Source organism: Vipera berus (assembly GCF_964194415.1).
Source record: "Vipera berus genome assembly, chromosome: 1".
NCBI classification, from domain to species: domain Eukaryota; kingdom Metazoa; phylum Chordata; class Lepidosauria; order Squamata; family Viperidae; genus Vipera; species Vipera berus.
In genome coordinates, this window is record NC_138202.1 from 21,422,485 (window position 1) to 21,441,200 (window position 18,716).

Here is an 18,716-nt window from a genome sequence, read left to right on the forward strand (position 1 = left end):
GCATCAGCATTGTGGTTGCCCTCAGGGGGCCAGGGTGGGCATGGCCTACTGGGTGGGCATGGCTAGAGTGTGTATGGCCTACTGGGTGGGTGTGGCCAGCTCTACATCGTTCACATCAAGGGGGGCCCGGGCAGGAGTGGGACAGATCTGAGGGTCTCTGGCAGAAGGAGGGTCTCTGGGCCAGGGCCAAGGCAGTGGGGGCCATTCTTTCACTGTTTCCAGGATGGCTTTGCGGGCCACATGAAACCACTTTGCAGGCCGGATCTGGCCCCCGGGCCTTGTGTTTGCCATTTCTAATGTATATGGTGGTGGTCCACCAGCACCAAATGATGCCAAGGTCTGAAAGGGGTCTTTGAACAAGCTGGAATGCGGAATCACTGAGTTTATAGAAGAGGGGACAAGGGCTCCAAGCAAAGCTAAAAGGAAATTTTTCTGATGGGATATACATTGTTTTTGGTCAGAGTTCTTCCTGACCTAATGGTGTCCGAGGTCTGATAGTACAGACTGCAACTAATTTGCAAAGAATGAAAAAAAAAACCTGCCAAATGTCTTGAGATATTTATGATTGGTTGCTGCTGAGAGACACTTGTTTGAAAATGGTGGTCATATAAATTGAATGGATGAAGGATGAATATATGAATAATGAATGAGTGAATTGATGTTGCACTTGGTGGAAGATTTGCTTGATGAAATAATGTGACATCATTCAGTTTAATATTTTAGAATAAGGAATGTATAACTTCTTACAGCAGGGGGGACTGCACTTTAGAAATTCTGATATCCATATATATATACCTCTTTTTCAATTTTTGATGGTTGAAATTGGCATCTTAAACTTTGTGAAGATTAAATTTTGCTTCTTAAGCCATCCACTCTTTGGGAAAATCAATTAATGTTATGGAGGTTGGGTTTTCTAAGGTCTAAAAGTTCCCTTAAACTTCTGTAAGACTTGCAGCTCTAATTTTTCCTTTAAAATCCTCAAACCTTCCCCAAAATAATAATAATAAAAAAATGATTTCTCCATTTTGGAAAGGTTTGGAGAAATTTGGGGTAATTAGGAGGATCATTAACCAAATATTGTGGGCTGGAATTGTTTGGACCTCAGATCAGAGAAAAGCATCTTACAAGAAGGTATGTGTATTGAATTCATATATATCTCATATCTAGAATGAAAGGCCAATTCTGAAATATTCAGTAGATGCTTGAACTGAATCAGGCTCTGATGAAGCAGACCCAATATCAATCTGATATTTTTTCTGAAGTTCATTAGCATTCAGGTGGGACTCAGACATGCAGACAGTCGTCTGATTGTCATCTTAGGAAAATGAAGAAACTCTCTATTTTTTGTTTTGTTTTGCAACAGCGATGAAAGATAATGATTACTCACCTATGTGTTGACCATACATGTTGTAATAAAAACTGAAGCAATATGCAGTATTTGTGGTTCCATAAGGGTTTTTGGGAGGGATGCTGAAAACTGGGCTAATGAGTCTTGCTCTATCACCTTCTTTTCTAGGACTGGATGCTTCAATGTACATGAAAAATCCTAGAAGGGAAGAAAAAACAATAACATGAAATGGTGATATGCCACATTTAACAAGGATAAACATCTTTCTCTGGAGACTGCGAACAGTGCCCAGATTTAAGATAAGTAAACTGAAGCCTTACTAGTAGAGCACTTTTCCCAATACCTATGGCAGGGGTAGGCAACCTCGGCTGTTTTATGACTCATGGACTTCAACTCCCAGAATTCCTGAGTCAGCTGACTCAGGAATTCTGGGAGTTGAAGTCCATGAGTCATAAAACAGCCGAGGTTGCCTACCCCTGACCTATGGGAAACCCTCAAGCAGCCATAACTGAACCTGCTTAGTTTTTTTGAGATCAGCCAAGATAGCTTTTGTTTGATGTTAAGAGCCATGATGGCACAGTGGTTAGAATGCAGTATGGCAGGCTAACTCTGCTCACATTGCCAAGAGTTCGATTCCCTCAATCCTAACTGCCTCAAGGTTGACTCAGCCTCCCATCCTTCCAAGGTCAGTAAAATGAGGACCCAGATTGTTGGGGGCAATATGCTAACTCTGTAAACCACTTAGAGAAGACTGTAAAGCACTGTAAAGCACTATAAGTCTAAGTGTTATTGCTATTTTAGTAACTGTCCACATTCTGATGAATATAACTATAGCTTCTAAGTTTAAACAAAATGGAAAACTTAGGCTCAGATTTATAGGCTTATCTGTGGCTTGTTCTCAAAGAAAAGTAAAGAATCTGATATACGGGCAAAATCAGAAGCAGACTATTGATTGCTAAAAGGCATACCCTATTTTGTATTGCAAAACCCAGCTGAGAGTTACACTCTACCTTCCTTGGAACCTGACCGGTCAGCATTGGGTCCAGTGTTTGGGGTGTATTTTGTGTCTCGAAGGACAATGTTTTGTCTTGTCCAATCAAAGTTGTCCTTTTCGTCTTGGGTGAATAAACAAATGTTGCCATCTTCAAAGCCACAGTGGAATTCTCCTGCCAACAGATCAGTCACGTGTTCATACAAGTAATCATTTCAAGTTACCAATTTTCAAAGGCTTTTAGCTTTCTACTTCTTTAGAAAACTACTTTGTAATCACAATGTTCCAGTTTAGGTTTTATAAATATATGGAATTATTGTTTAGTAGCCCACTCCAAGTAATAGAATAGTGATCAAGATGGTTAAAATAAATAATAAATAAAACAATAAAGATATTAAGGCTTCATAACTACTTGTAATTATAGCAGAAATCCAAGTTAATTCTTTTAAACTAAGTTGGGGCATCTATGAAAATGTAACTATCACTGAGGTGCTGCAATTGGGTTAGAAACATGCTGGATCAGTAGCGTCAAGGGAGATAAGAAAGCATTTTAATACAATTAACATGGAAATGTTTGCTATGAGTCTCTTCATAAATATTGTCAAATTTAGTTTTACGATGGTGGGTCCCAAACTGGATTAGAAAGAGAAAGTTATTAGACAGCTAAAGGAGTAAGCATCCATAGTAGCTTTTTTGAGAAGGACCGTTTTAAATTATCTTTTTATTGAAACAAAAGGAATGATATAATTGGGGAAATATAAAAACAGTTGTGAGCTTGCCAGAGATTTTGCCTGAATTCAGGAATATTTGCAGAACGTAGCCTTAACCTCAAGGTGACCTCTGTGTGAGTGCAAAGCATTAATAAAATCTTCAAAGAAAGATGGACAACATGGTCTTCTGGAAGTTGTCTTGTAAATTCCACCATTTTTTATCCCTGGCCATTCTGGCTAGAATTGATGAGAATTGGGGATGGATATTTGGGAGGAACAAGCATTGTCTACCTCTGCTCAACAAGTTTAGACCATACCAAGGTGGATAAGTGACTCTAGTTATTTCCTTCTTTGCTTCCTGGAAGATTCATCAAACATTTGGAAAGAGGCAGTATAGAGCAACTATACGTCCTTTTGTGAGCTGTCAGTCATTCTATCTACCTATCTGGTCAAATCTTTGCTTTCAGTCCTAATCTAGTAGTGGGCAACCTTAGTCTCTGAAAATGATATGTGTGGCCCCCAGAAATATTTTTGCATCCCAAGAGAACCTCTAAAACAGACAGATGTTCTCATTTGGGAGTAAGAGAAGGAGAAATTCTAAAGTGGCAACATGGATGACTTATTTGCAGAGCCTTAAGGTGCCAACTTCAAAAATGATGCAGCCTGACAAATCAAACATTTTTTCTTATTAGAGAGTGTTAATGGGCAAAGTAGAGGCCTTAAATACTATTCTAATCATCTAAACTCTCCTTCTACACCCCATCCCCAAATAATAGTTAATTCTATACCATCTATTTGAACAACATAATAACATCATTGTTCATACTCCCTGTTGTTCTTGTAGGCCAAAAATATTAAAAGTGTGGCTTCCAGCTTTCTCTTCCTCCCCAGATGAAAGAAAAAATAAGGATCTGAAGAAGTTTTTGGTGTCTGGGCTTGGTTGTTGTTCTTTCCTTTTTCAATCTATCCTTTTGTTCCTTTGTATCTTTTCAAAATTTATATTGTAAAGTCCCAAGTTTATATTATACAGTATACTGATATATTATTCCCCCTTGCACTGTATACACAGTCGGTATAAATAGTAAGAAAGGTATAAATTTAATTTATATAGCAACAAGATATTTCCAATACTTACGTAAATGTGGGTTCATTGGAGCTATAAAAGAAAAAGATAAGATCCTAAAATTAATAAAATTTTCTGTGCATACTGATAGCTGTTTTGTATCTGATTTTCCAGCTATTTGTGCCATTTCATCAGGGTTGGACAACTATTAGGCTTATAAACTCTAACAGAAGAGAATATTTGTAGCTCAGGGTTGAAATGAAGGGTCCTTGATGTTCTCTGAGCTTGGCTGTTTTTTTGTGTGTTTTTTGCAGAGGTTTCATTACTCAAACTAGGTAACATCATTAATGCTAGACAGGAATGGGGTTTGCTCTCATTTTATATTCTAGTGGCTACAGAACACACTCAGCTAGAAAATACACATGAAATCTTCAACAAGGTCTTCAAAGGACTCAAATTCACAGGGAAGAACAAAAAAGAAAAAGATGCTACTCTTCCTGGATATCCTTATCAGCAGAGACTGTGATGGCAAACTAGAAACACAAGTCTACCAAAAAAACCACCTGCACCAACCAAGTGTTCCACTACCAAAGTAATAACTCAATCTTCCACAAGAGAAGCTGTGTAAGAACATTATTTAGATGAACAACAAACACACTGCAGCTATCCTGAACATCAGGAAAAGGAAACAGATCAATTACACAACATCTTCCAAATAAATGAATATCCACACAACTTCATCAAAAAGTGCCTGACTATTCAATCCAATATAGCACAACCAACACAAGCTGTAAAAAGGAAAACACTTCCATACATCAAAAAATATCTCAGAAACCACCAACAGCCTGTTTTAACCATAAACCAACTAAAGCCCTCCAAATCATCCTAAGTAAAAGGCCCAGCAGCCTCAAAAGAAAAAAGGAGGAGAAAACAGGAGTCTGTACAACATACAGTGTAAAGACTGCAACAACCACTATGTAGGACAAATTGGGATAAGACTAGCAGGACACATCCATGAAGACCATCTAACAGTCAGAAGACATGAAAACTCTTTTATTTCACAACACATGAACAGACTTAACCAAATGGTTTCAATTTGTCATCATTCTAGATCAAACCTGGTCCCAACAACAGTCGCAGGTTAAGCCACTAGACTATAATATGGGAGAAAACCCCACTCCCAATTAGCACTGATGATGCTACCTAGTTTGGGTAATGAAACTGCAACAAAACAACCAAGCTTGGAGAGCACCATGAATAAACTCTGTTTTCTATTGTAGCTAGTCATCCAGCCTTTTAGCCCAGGTGCAAAATAATCCTTTAAGAATTCCTAGGATGCCTCTAGGAATGAAACAGAGTGAAAACTGCTGTACTTTCCTGCAACAATTCTCTCCTGATTATGCCTAGCTTTCTTTATTCCACCAGTATAATAATTTAGGTTGGGAGAGTCTTTGGGTTGAAGATACTGTTAAATAATTAAGGGGTTTTTTTAAAAAAAAACACATACATTTTCTTTCCAGCTTTGATTTACATTTCAAATTATTTTTCTCATATCTTAACAAATGGTATTCTAAATTTTCTAATTTTGTCCCTTTTAGATTTTCCTTAAAGCAAAACATGTGAAAATATTTATAAAATTTTATGTTTGTTTTGTTTGGTAAGAGGCAGGATATATACAATTATAAGGTCCTTTAGGATACTTTATAGGGAGAAAAAAACAAGAATAAAAATGGTGTTAGCATAATAATAGCAAGAATACAGCTTTATCTTTCAGTATGATCAAATATTCAAAAGCTATATATTTAATCATTGATGGAAAAAGATGGGCAGCGTGCAATTTATATAGGCATTTATTTTATTTTAAAATATTTCTATACCTCTTTTTCAAGGAACAGAGTAATACAGTACATACAGTAATGATCCCATTTTTATCCTCAAGACAGCCTAGAAAAGTAGACATCAGAATGACTGATTGAAGAACATCCAGTAAATTATATTTCCATGTTAGAACAATATGTCTCCATGATCCAAACTACAAGATACTGTATATCCCCCAAAGAGAGGTATTAGCACATTTGGAAAAATCCCACAATGTTGCAGGTAAGGAATAATTGGAGCCTTGGTGGAGCAGTGGGCTAATGCCTCCCTAAGTAGCACCAGATGCCTGCAATTAGTGCAGGTTCGCATCCCACCAGGCTCAAGGTTGACTCAGCCTTCCATCCTTCCGAGGTAGGTAAAATGAGGACCCAGATTGTTGGGGGCAATAAGCTGACTTTGTAAAAATGCCACTTGGGGGGGCCGAAAGCCCTAATAAGCAGGCATATACATAGAATGCAGGCTATTCCTAAGCACATTGATTTGTGCTTCTTAGATTGTAAGCCGCCCTGAGTCTTCGGAGAAGGGCGGGATATAAATGGGATTAAAAAAAATGGAGAAAGAACAGAGGAATACTGTAGATCAGCAAAAGTTCCAAGTATTCTGAAGGATTTCAGAATCTTTAGCAGATACCAAATACAAGTTGGCTGTTGCAGAGAACAAAAGAAGAGAAAAAGAAAACCTAGGGGATATACAATAAGTATGCTGTTGGTTACATTAAAAACAAACACTATTTTGTTTGAGCTTTTACTTTTCAGTGCTTTAGAAGGATATTTCTGTGAACTTTGGCAGAAGGTGACTGAGGATTTGAAGAGAAAATTTTCTTTGTCAAGACCACCATCTCATTTGATTTTTGTTCATCCAAAGGAAACAAAGAGAAGCTGTGGAATCTTACCCGACAGAAATATTTATTGTTTATTTATTAAATTTATATGACACCATGTCGATGTTACAACAACTCTGGGCAATACAAAGCAATTTTTTTTAAAAAAAGATTAAATAGAGTCTGAAACTATTTTAGGACAGGTGATGAGGTAGTGGGGATTTTCTCTTTACCTCATCAGCCACCCCAGAATAGAGGGCTTTTATCGGGGGCCCAGGCCAGCCAGCAGAGCCAGGTTTTAAGGCTCTCCTGGAAGGCCAAAAGCCTGAGGCCTGATCTCACCCCCAGCGAGAGAAAATTCCAAAAGGTGGACCACAGCAGAAAAGTCTTTTCTCTTAGATTCTGCCAGCTGAAATTCTTTGGCAGATGGGATCCAAAATAGGAGCAAGTGGGACCATCCAATCCCAGAATCCAGATCCTAACAGAGGGAAAGCTTTTTGGTGAAGTAAATCATTGTGTGCCTAAGACATTGCCTCAGAATTGTTTCCCAATTATATTTATGGCAACTCTTCTGGCAGTTTGAAAGAGTTTGATGACTAAGCTCTGCCAATTCCCATTGGTCTCACAACCTTCGATTTGGTTAGTGCCTTGAAAACCCCCATCCCTTCCTTTTGACCCTAATATTTTTGTTTTCACTTAACTCCTTTGATTGATGTATTTTTTTAGTTTTTTATGCTTGTAGTTGTACACCTCACAAAATCATTCTGAGAGAGGGATAGGCAGAATCTCAATGTCATAAATAATAAATAAATAAATCTGTGATGTGTATGCTCCAATGTTGAGCAGCATACATGGGCCAACGTTTAATTTACACAGAGCTATTTTGAAAGAACTCTTTAGCTTCACTTCATTGCCATTTTATCTCTTTCTTTTCCCTCTTACATTCCTTTATTTAAGAGGAATAATCAGCGACTCGCTTCCTGTATAATTTGCCTTGAGAAAATGTAGTCAGTTATTCAAGACAGGCTTCCTTGTGTTTGCTAACACAATTACTTCTCGTTTGCTGAGAAATGTTTCATTTTTGGCATTCTTCTGACTCCAAATTGTGGGGAACTGCATTGAGTGACGTTTGCTTTGTTGACAAACTTGGAGACTTTGGGATAAGCTATTGTTAATGGCTAACCTTCAGTGCTGCAATATTCATATTGTTTGCAACACAGGAACCAGAGCCAAATGGATGGGTTGGCAAGAAAAGAATCAATTCCTGATGATTGACAGGAATGAAAAACAAATTCAACTGTGGTTAGTTATATACATGTTGCAGGCCAGTAGCTCAAGAAGAATGTAGGTGGGGAGTAACAGCGCAGAAGTGGTAGTTTTTGGAGATCTGTCATCATTGGTCCAGGTTCAAGAATCACTCAGTGGGGGAAAGTAGCAAGCAATAGTTGTCATGATGGGAAAATAAGAATTGATGAAAGTGATAGAACTCTCAGTCTGAGCTTCCAAGGTCTAGAGAAACTTTTTAGATTATAGTTATCATGTTGGAATTGGCAAGCCTGGTTCTGTGATTCCAGTGTTCCAGAGGAGGGGAAAAAGGAAGGGGGGGTTCATTTGATTGAGTTGGGGTAAGAAACCTAAAAATGGCACAAGGGGATTGCATTATTAAGAACTGAAGATTATAGACCAGAAAATAATGCAAGTCAAACAAGAAGCTATCCTGTCTAGGAGGATTTGATGTTCAACACAAAATAAATAGTCCTGTACAGAGGCCAGGGGAATTTATTTACTAAAATAAAAAGATCTCTTCTTGCTTTATGTGTAAAATATGCCATGTTCTGTCCCTGGCATATCCAAGTAGGGCTGAAAAATTCATAATCTGAAACCTTTAACTGCATGTTAGAAATTTCTAAGCCTTGCAGCATCTTATGTGAACTTAGTCTCATTGCTTTTTATTATTCTTAATTAGCTTTTGATTCTCCCTGTTCTCTATTTCAGGAAGCTGGGAGAAGATAATGAGATCTTCCACTGGCCTGGTTGAGTCCAGCTGCCATTTGATTCCTTCCCTGAAAGTAGGGTTGGGCAACCTTTCAGAGGTGGGAGAGCACACTTAACTTTGGGAAGGCAAGGGCAGTAAAGGGTGGGATAAACATGCCAAAGGATGGGACTATATTGTGTACACAGATTGGTTGCAGTTTTATTTCTTACTTTGTGAGAAGAATTGGGGAGGAGGAGGAGGAGGAGGAGGAGGAGGAGGAGGAGGAGGAGGAGGAGGAGGAGGAGAAGAAGAAGAAGAAGAAGAAGAAGAAGAAGAAGAAGAAGAAGAAGAAGAAGAAGAAGAAGAAGAAGAAGAAGAAGAAGAAGAAGAAGAAGAAGAAGAAGACAGTAGTAGTAGTAATCAGAGAGAGGGAGAGAGAGGTTGCCCACTTTTAAAAAAGGCTTCATAAACTAGGCATTCTAAGGGGCTGCATCAGAAGGAAAGGAGAATTCTGTCCTCTGAAGGGTCCTCTACTGTTTCATTGTAAAAAATATTATTTAACACTAGAAAAACATTTGTACTAGCATGCACTTAAAGTTCCCCCAACTCCATTCTTTGTTCCTTTTGTGGCATCTCTTTCAGTATAAACATAGTTGTATTCTTTAAAGTGAACTGATTGCTTTGAGGGAAGATAAGTAACACACTGAAATGGAGAACTAATCATATGTATATTAATCCACTTATTCTAGAATATATTCAGAAAGGATTTGATTCTGTGACCCCCCCCCCCCCAAATGGAGAGATTGCAGTATTGCTGAAGAGATGATAGAAGTCAATATTTGGCTAACACCTGCTTTGCAGCAGTGAATCCACATAAACTCAAGTGATAGTATGAAAGTTTACTGTGAAAGAATTCAAATGAAAAGCTAGATGAAAGCAGAACTTTCCTAAGCATTTACAACCCAGTTGTGAATTTGAGTAATCTTTTTTTTTCTTTTGCTCTTCTCTTTTCAATCTGTAACTATAGAGAATGAATCAGAGCACTAATGTTCTGAAAAATAAACTCATAATTGCACAAATAAGTGACACAAACTAAAGTGAATCATTCTGCAAGCAAGATAGCTAACTTGTTTTGGAAGAGAAAAAGAAGAAAAAGAAACCCTGCCATTAGAGCATCACATTAAGTTCAAAGTTCTTCTGTAAACACAAGGATTGCCATGGGATTCTTCAGTGTATTTTAGCAGGTAAGTTCTACATTACAGGACCAAATATTACAAAGAACAGATTTAACTAACTGGGATGTGCCCAGGCACTGAAGAAGGTATGATTCTTAGAGATTGCTGATCTATACTGTATGTCTCAAAGGTGCTTTTTCAAAAGGCAATTGGATTGTTTTTGCCTTGAAGAAGAAGATGTTTTGCTTCTCCTCCAAGAAGCCTCATCAATTGCAGTTGGGTGGTAGAGGATAGGTACTGACAGGATGGTGGTGGAGGGATGAAAAGATTGTCTCTCTGACAATTGTTGAGACCACTTGAGGGTTTATCTGTGTTCTCAGGATCACCTGAATCAGAGTTTAAATGGTAGTGGAATCTTTTTGGAACTGCTGAAAGGACTGCATTGTAGACAGGAAACAGGTGGTGTCATATTCCTCTCCCTCTTTTACCCCTCTTTCAAACCAATGATCCACTCTAATCCAGTTACCTTTTGAAAAAGCACTTTTGAGATAGCTATGACTTGGAAGACTGAGAATCTCCATAGACATATACTGTATACTGTAAGAACCATGGTGGCACAGTGGTTAGAATGCAGTATTGCAGGCTAATTCTGCTGACTGCCAGGACTTCAATTCTGACTGGCTCAAGGTTGACTCAGCCTTCCATCCTTTCAAGGTTGGTAAAAGGACAACCCAGATTGTTGGGGGCAATATGCTGACCCTGTAAACCATTTAGAGAGGGCTGTAAAGCACTGTGAAGCGGTATATAAGTCTAAGTTCTATTGCTATTGCTATCTCCCAATATTACTCACCATTGATTATGCCATGTTGCATGGAATGATAAGTCTTGGAGTCCAAAAATAAATAGATGCTCATGGGTCATCCATCTTTCCATAAGCCAACAAATTCACTTCAGAACTTTAATAATTTAATTTAATTTAATAATTTAATTTGTATACCGCCTTTCTCCCGAAGGACTCAGGGCGGTGAACAGGGCAATACATAATAAAAAAAACAAGATACAAAAATTTAAAAGTGATTAAACAACTATGCCCGTAGTAATTAATACATATTAAAAGTTAAAACTAATTATAAAAAACCCAACCCCATCCCGTCAGACCAGGCCAGCTTGTTCAAAAAAGAAGGTTTTGAGATCGCGCCGGAAGGAGCGAAGGTCAGGGGCCATCCGGAGCTCGACCGGTAAGCGGTTCCATAGGTCTGGCGCACCCACAGAGAACGCTCTCCCCCTGGGGGCCACCAATCGGCATTTTTTGATCGGAGGCACCCTGAGGAGGCCCTCTCTGTGGGAGCGCATTAGACGGAGGGAAGTTGACGCTGGCCGCAGGTGTTGCCGTAGGTAATCCGGACCCATGCCATGTAGGGCTTTGTAAGTCATCACTAACACCTTGAATCTCACCAGGAGGGCAACCGGCAGCCAATGCAGCTCGCAGAGCAAAGGTGTAGCATGGGAGTATCGGGAGACCCCCAGCACAACTCGCGCGGCTGCATTTTGCACCAGTTGGAGCCTCCGAGTGGACTTCAAGGGCAGCCCCATGTAGAGAGCATTACAGTAGTCTAGATGAGAAGTCACGAGCACATGAGTGACTGTATGCAAGGCATCCCGGTCTATAAAGGGTTGCAACTGGCACACCAGGCGAACGTGGGCAAAGGCCCCCCTAGTCACAGCTCCGATATGCTCTTCTAAAGAGAGCTGTGAATCTAGAAGGACCCCCAAGTTGCGCGCCCTATCTACGGGGGGTAATAGCTCACCCCCCATGGCCAAAGATGGAATAATTGGAATTTCCCGGGATGCCGGCACGAACAGCCACTCAGTCTTGTCAGGGTTGAGTCGAAGCCTGTTCCTCTCCATCCAGACCCGGACCGCCTCCAGGCAGCGGGACATCACGTCGAGGGCATCACTGGGGTGGTTTGGGGTCGAAATAAAAAGCTGGGTATCATCAGCATATTGATGATACCCAACTCCAAAACCACGAATGATCTCACCCAGCGGCTTCATATAGATGTTGAACAGGAGAGGCGAGAGAACCGATCCCTGAGGAACTCCACAAATGAGAAGTTTCAAGGTCGATCTCTGCCCCCCTGCCAATACCGACTGCGAGCGTCCCAGAAGGTAGGAGGAGAACCACTGGAGAACTGTGCCTCCCACTCCTAACCCCCTGAGACGTCGCAGCAGGATACCATGGTCGATGGTATCAAAAGCCGCTGAGAGGTCTAAAAGGACTAGGACAGAGGAGTAGCCTCTGTCCCGAGCCCGCCAGAGATCATTCACCAGTGCAACCAATGCCGTCTCCGTGCTGTACCCGGGCCTGAAACCCGATTGGTACGGGTCTAGATAATCAGCTTCATCCAAGAACAAAGGGAGCTGTTGCGCCACCACGCTCTCAACAACCTTCGCCAGAAAGCGAAGGTTGGAGACCGGACGAAAGTTGTTCAATATTGCTGGGTCCAAGGCAGGCTTCTTGAGGAGGGGTCTTACCACCGCCTCCTTCAAGGCGGCGGGAAAGCTACCCTCACTCAAAGAGGCAGTAATTACTGCCTGGAGCCAGCCTCGTGTCCCATCCCGGGCCGCATAAGTCAGCCAGGAGGGACACGGGTCCAACAAACACATGGTGGAGCTCAGCTTCCCCATGATCTTGTCCACTTCTTCAGGAGTCACAGGGTTGAACTCTTCCCAGATTACATCGACAAGGCTGCCCGTATCCTCATCGTCAGACTCTGCCCAGTCGGAGTCCAGACTGGTCTGGATCCGAGCGATTTTGTCCGACAGAAATCGACTAAACTCCTCGGCTCGACCCTGCAAGGGTTCCTCCCTCACCTCCTGATTAAGGAGAGAGCGAGTTACTCTAAACAGGGCGGCCGGGCGATTATCTGCGGACGCGATGAGGGTGGCAAAGTGGTTAGACCTTGCCGCCCTCATCGCTGCGAGATAAGTTCTCGTAAACGACCTTAGTCGTAACCGGTCGGATTCGGATCGGCTGGATCTCCAACAGCTCTCTAGGCCCCGTCTCCGACGCTTCATCTCCCGGAGCTCCGTGGAGAACCATGGAGCCCATTGGGATCTGCGCTGGGTCAAGGGCCGCATGGGTACAACTTGGTCGAGTGCCTCTGTGGCTGCCCTTTCCCAGGCTTCCACTAGGGCATCGACCGAGCTGTGAGCAAAGGAGGCAGGTGGGGGCCCAAGCGCCGTCTGCAACCGCTCAGGGTCCATCAGGCGCCTAGGACGGAACCATCTTATTGGCTCAGCAACCCCACGGCGGGGAGTGGCAAAACGGAAGACCAACCGCAGGAGATGATCGGTCCATGACAGGGGTATAATAGTTGGGGAACCCCCCTGAGATCATCTAACCACCGTCCAGATAGAAAAAACCATATCGAGTGTGTGACCTGCCCCATGAGTTGGGCCCTGAATAACCTGCATGAGGTCCATGGCCGTCATGGAAGCCATGAACTCCCGAGCTAACTCAGATGATCCCCCCAGGGATGTTAGGTTGAAGTCACCCAAAACCATAAGTTTGGGGAACTCAACCACCAACCCTGAGAGGATATTGAGAAGCTCAGGCAGGGCTGCTGCTACGCGACTAGGCGAAACGTACACCAGCAGCAAGCCCAACTGAGCTCTAGGGCCACATCTCAGGAGGAGGGACTCACACCCGACTATCTGGACCATGGTGGCCTCCCGCGGACATAAGGTCTCCCTCGCAACTACTGCCACTCCACCACCCCTACCCTGGGCCCGAGGCTGGTGCAGCACCCGGAAGCCTGATGGGCAAAGATCAACCAGGGGGACACCGCCCTCTGGGTGTCTCCGTAATGGTCTCCGTAATGCAAGCCAGGTCCGCATGCTCCTCCTCAATCAGCTCCCGAATGAGAGGTGCTTTATTCATTACGGACCTGGCATTGAAATACACGAGCCTGAGCTCAGGTGGCTGCTCATCCTCGCTCCCGGTACCATGGGCTGAAATCAGAGGGTCAGAGCGCATCACCGCTTGGAGACAGCGGGGACGCACTCCCGGATATTGATACGGCCCTCTGTTCATACACCTGCGGCCATTCCCTACCACCGTGGGAATAGGCAATCCCACACCCCGCTCTGGGGCCCCGTAGGCCCCCAACCCAAGCCCCACCACGGCGCAATCGATCCCCGACCTGGTCTGAGAAATGGTAGGTGGAACCCCCCTAGTTTCCAACCGTACCTGTAAACCCATCCCCCTCCCTAACCCCACAAAATATTTCGCTAAAAAAAAACACCAGGGGCCTCTTGTTAAATTTAGAAAAGAGGCTCCTGTCCCTGCCCAGCCATCTCTCGGGGTCCCAATAAATGGGCCCGTAATCAAGAGGCACGATGGAAAGGAAGGCGGGTCATACCCAGGAGAGGGGGGCACCCCTGAGCGCCAATAAGGCTGTGCTGGAGTACAGTGCAGTTATATAATTATTCAGATATAAGCTATATCTCTTCCACTCCTTTGGCTTATGTGTGTGCATGTGAGTACACATGCATGCACACGTGTTTGTGTTTTGAATTTCAGCTGAACATAATTTCCATATGTCGCTTTTTGGAAGAAAATCCCTAAGCACATCACTCAAAAGCCAGATGGGGCCCTCTGCCTAGAAAATATTGTACATCCTTTCTGTAAAACAAATGGAATGGTATATCATGAGTATCAGAATCAAAAGCCTCATCTCAGAAGTTAGGCACCCCTGGGCGTGAATCCCTCCCTTCTTATGCCACCAGGAATGCCTTCCTAAGATCAGAGAGAAAAATTGGAGCATGTTGGAAGCCTGCTTGGTGTAGACGCTTGAAGACAGCTCTCAGGGGCCCAAAGAGGTTTTATTAAGTATCATGTTATATAGCTTTCAAGTCTGTCATTGTGCAAGTCTGTCATTCTAGCAAATAAAACAAGTGAGGAAAAAGTGTTCATAGATCTCTCTAGTCATCCTTCTACCTCCCAATTATTTCTTCAGACACAGCAACATCAGCTCTACTTTTTTGAGTTCTTTGATCAAATGGGAAGCTTGCATTCAGAACACTTAATGACTTCCCTCCTCCTATGGCGGAGTCAACAATCTCAGAATTGTGGGTTCCACTGGGCAATCAAACCCACCCCTTTCTCACATATGTGCAATGTATGTGACCCATATTTTTTAAAAGATGGGGGTTTGCCCAGTAGTGTCCAACATTTTGATATCAATCAACTCTGTTCTGCAACTTGTGAATTCTTCTAATCAAGAATGCTATTAATCTCTCCTGAGAGCTGGGTAACTTTGGGTCTCTCTCTCTCTCTCTCTCTCTCACACCATAACTCACCTCACAAGTTTGTTATTGTGGGGAAAATAGGAGGAAGGAGTATTGCATATGTTCACTGTGGTGAGTTATTTATTAAGAATAAATAAATAGTAATAAAGGTGGGATAGAAATAACACCAGCTGTGGTGACACAGTAGTTAGAATATAGTGCTGCAGGCTAACTCACTGCTTACTTCAGGAATTCGATCTTGACCAGCTCGAACTTGACTCAGCCTTCCATCCTTCCTAGGTTAGTAAAATGAGGACCCAGATTGTAAACCACTGTAAACCACTTAAGAGGGCTGTAAAGCAGTATGAAGCCCTATGTAAGTCTAAATGCTATTGCTAAATAAATAAGTAAATGATCAGATCAAGGAGTTGCAGCTTTAACAAGCATTGCCTTAATGATTTTATGAAAAAAAGGTTTAAAAAAGACAATTGTCCCCTTTTGTCCTCTCAAAACTGTATACCAAAATCTACTGCCTTTGAAATGAGGGGGTCCTCTTGGCTACTAGCCACATATCCTTTCTTGACAAATAGATCTGTCACTGATTGTGGCAATTTGAATTATAACATTCACCCCAGTATTCCTCCATTTCTGCCATCATTCCTGCAATGTTTGGACTGTATATTCCATGGTTTGGATATGCCAAAAGTTCAGAGACTCTGATTTTCTATAATGTTATAAAAGATGCATTTGAGAAAGTTTTTCTTTTTAAAATGATGCAGAAGGAAATCTTGACTCAGGTGTGAAATCTAACTTAGTTTGTAAACCTGAATCTCTGTGCCTAATATCCTGTGTCAGATGAAATTTGAAAGTACTGTAGTGTCACATGAATGATTTCAGACATCTTTAAATTTTTCTTTTAAAGAAATGCAAATGTTCATTTCTTGCCATGATTTGTAGGCATATCCGTGTGGAATGGATCAATTCTGTTAAACTTCAGATAAATAGCTTGGGGATTATGCAAGCACAGTACTCACTGTTTGGGGACATACATCTCTGCTTTGACTCATGGCTCTTCCATAAAATGTTAAGTGCAGTCTCTGGCCATTAAAAGTCTCTTTTGATAACTTCTTTAAGGACATAATGTTCATAATCTGTGTATTTGGTGAAGCCATATGTAGGCATATAAAGAGTTATAGGCTTAATTATAAAAAAAACAAGTTGAAGTTAAACAAATTCTATCAATGTCAGTGCCCAAAGAAAAATGTGTCAAATGGGAAGTCATAAATGCTATAAGATTGCTTAAAAATAGTAGGAGTATAGGTTTAGAGGGTAGCACTTGAGAAATCGTAAAATGTAGTGTAGCCTGCATGTGGAGTGTCTGGTGTGGCTATTTGGGGCTGTTGGTACAGTCTGGTGCAGTCTGTTTTGTGAGAACTGATTATTAAATTACAATCAGATTCCCCCCACCCTCTTTTTCTGTCTGGAAAGCCTGTCTTATCAAGGAGAATGGAAAAGAAACCCTGGAGTGTGGAGTGTGTCAGAAAGGGCTTGAGGTTTTACTGATTTTGGGTTTTACGGATCAGGTTTATTGTTATAGAAATGGCTAGTTTATATTATTATGTAAAAGCCAAAAGCTGAGGTTTGATGCTATTATCGGATCCTACTGCACCAATGGGAGTTGGAAGTCAATGCCTTTTCTTACTTTTTCCCCCTTTGCCCTACACTTTACTCTTCCCTTTTCCCTCCCTTACTATCCCACTGTTTCTTTTTTATTTTACATTATAAACTAATACATTTTTTGTGTGCACCAGCAGATCCATCGACGCCGAACAGGATCACATTCTGGGCTTTGCAGAAAACCAGGTTTTCCAATCAAGGTGGAGGAAAAAAAAAGTTTATATCTTAGTTCCCAACTGTATTGAAAATACTAGGACTTAAGCATCTAATGAATTCCTTTTAAATATAATTGATATATACAATTGTAGTTAGAGATCAACATTCTTCTCAGTTTTTTATTTATTTATTTACCTCAAGCAGCAGCTCTAAGCAGAAGATGGGAAAAATAAAATCACAACTGATGTATCTTAAGTAGAAAAGCCTTTAAGATTGTTCTGCTTATTCATTTACATCAGCAGTATTGAAAAAGAGGGGAGTTAAATTAAAAAGCAAATTCTCTCTAATTACCCATACTTTCACTATTCATACTCAAGAGGGATATTAAGCCAAGTCTTGCAAAATCTCGAGCAGTGATGAGAGACGGTGGCTTCAGTTCAAACGTTTTATTTAGCTCAGCCCGGACAGCGTGAAACAGTACAACGAGCCTTTATATAGGCAACTGTCAAACTTATCAACAAATCAGGGACGGGTGTTTTCCCGCCGAGGGGGCATGCCCAATGATCAGCTGGCAGCTTTTGACATTCCCCTAGTGATAGCGCACGTGCCGCTGGGCCGGGGAACCCCGTCAGCTGGCTGGCGCTTCAGCTGGGAACCTATGTAACCTAGCCGGAGTTTTGACAGCTAGCGGCTGTCAGTTGGCTGGTGGATCTGCGCTTGCATGACTTTTGACAGCTCGCAGCTGCTGCTACGCATGCGCGGCTTTTGACAGCTTTCAGTGTCAACGGCGGGGTGCGCATGCGTGTTGAGGCTGGTGGCCTTTTGACAGCTGTCAGTGCGGCCACGTGGAGCGGCCTTTGACAGCTGTCATTTCTGCGAGGAATATACTACAAGTCTTCTGTTTTTGGAGTAAACCAACCAAGAACAAGTTTTCTAACCTTTTATTATCAAGAAATACAGTAGCTCAAAGGAAACTCATTACATTGAGGTTTTTTTTCCCTCTTTTGGGTCAGATTTGCTGGTTTTTTTAAAATCTTTGTTGAAATAATACACTTTTTTAATCTTTCCAAAAAATATAATCTGGGAAAGAAACTATGTAAAATTGCTCAGGACTCTCTATCTTCAGAAACAGGAACAGAAAGAAATTTGGCATGGAGAGAGAGAAGCTAGGAAAAGCAACACTGAGTTTAGAAATGGGACAGAACTTGGGGATGTGGGGAAAAAATAGTTCCAGAAAGACAAAGCAAAACAAAAACACATCCTATGGCTGTGTAGTTGGGTAGTGGTCCACTAAATGCTCTATTCTAAGCCACCTTTCCTTCTGGTGACATGATCCAGAGCAGAATAAATGCATTTATCCTGTTTTTTTTTCAGTATAGTGATCCACATAAATACAAAGATACAACATGAGGGGAGAGTTGAAATATACATGTAAACATAAAGATGCAACACAGAAGCAACATCTATCCATCTTGGTTAGGCTTTCCCACTTACACAACATTGACACAGATACAGACCTACTGCACACCCTGATAAGTTCTTGGGGATAAAGTGTACAAGCACACCCAAACATGGAATCTGTTTCACTGCAAAAAATACAGGTGATGCCAATGGTCACTGTTGGAAAAGGG

General features: G+C 41.7%; 1 protein-coding gene across 1 annotated transcript in view; it reads right to left on the reverse strand.

Moving 5' to 3' along the window:
- Positions 1-18,716, reverse strand: part of MDGA2 (MAM domain containing glycosylphosphatidylinositol anchor 2) — a gene marked incomplete at both ends in the record, with an annotated part of 586,749 nt that overhangs the window by 29,573 nt on the left and 538,460 nt on the right. The window contains 3 exons of the mRNA XM_081314870.1: positions 1,388-1,546; positions 2,359-2,514; positions 4,185-4,205. Of these exons, the coding sequence (XP_081170996.1) occupies positions 1,388-1,546; positions 2,359-2,514; positions 4,185-4,205 (336 nt within the window). The remainder of the gene's footprint in view (positions 1-1,387; positions 1,547-2,358; positions 2,515-4,184; positions 4,206-18,716) is intronic.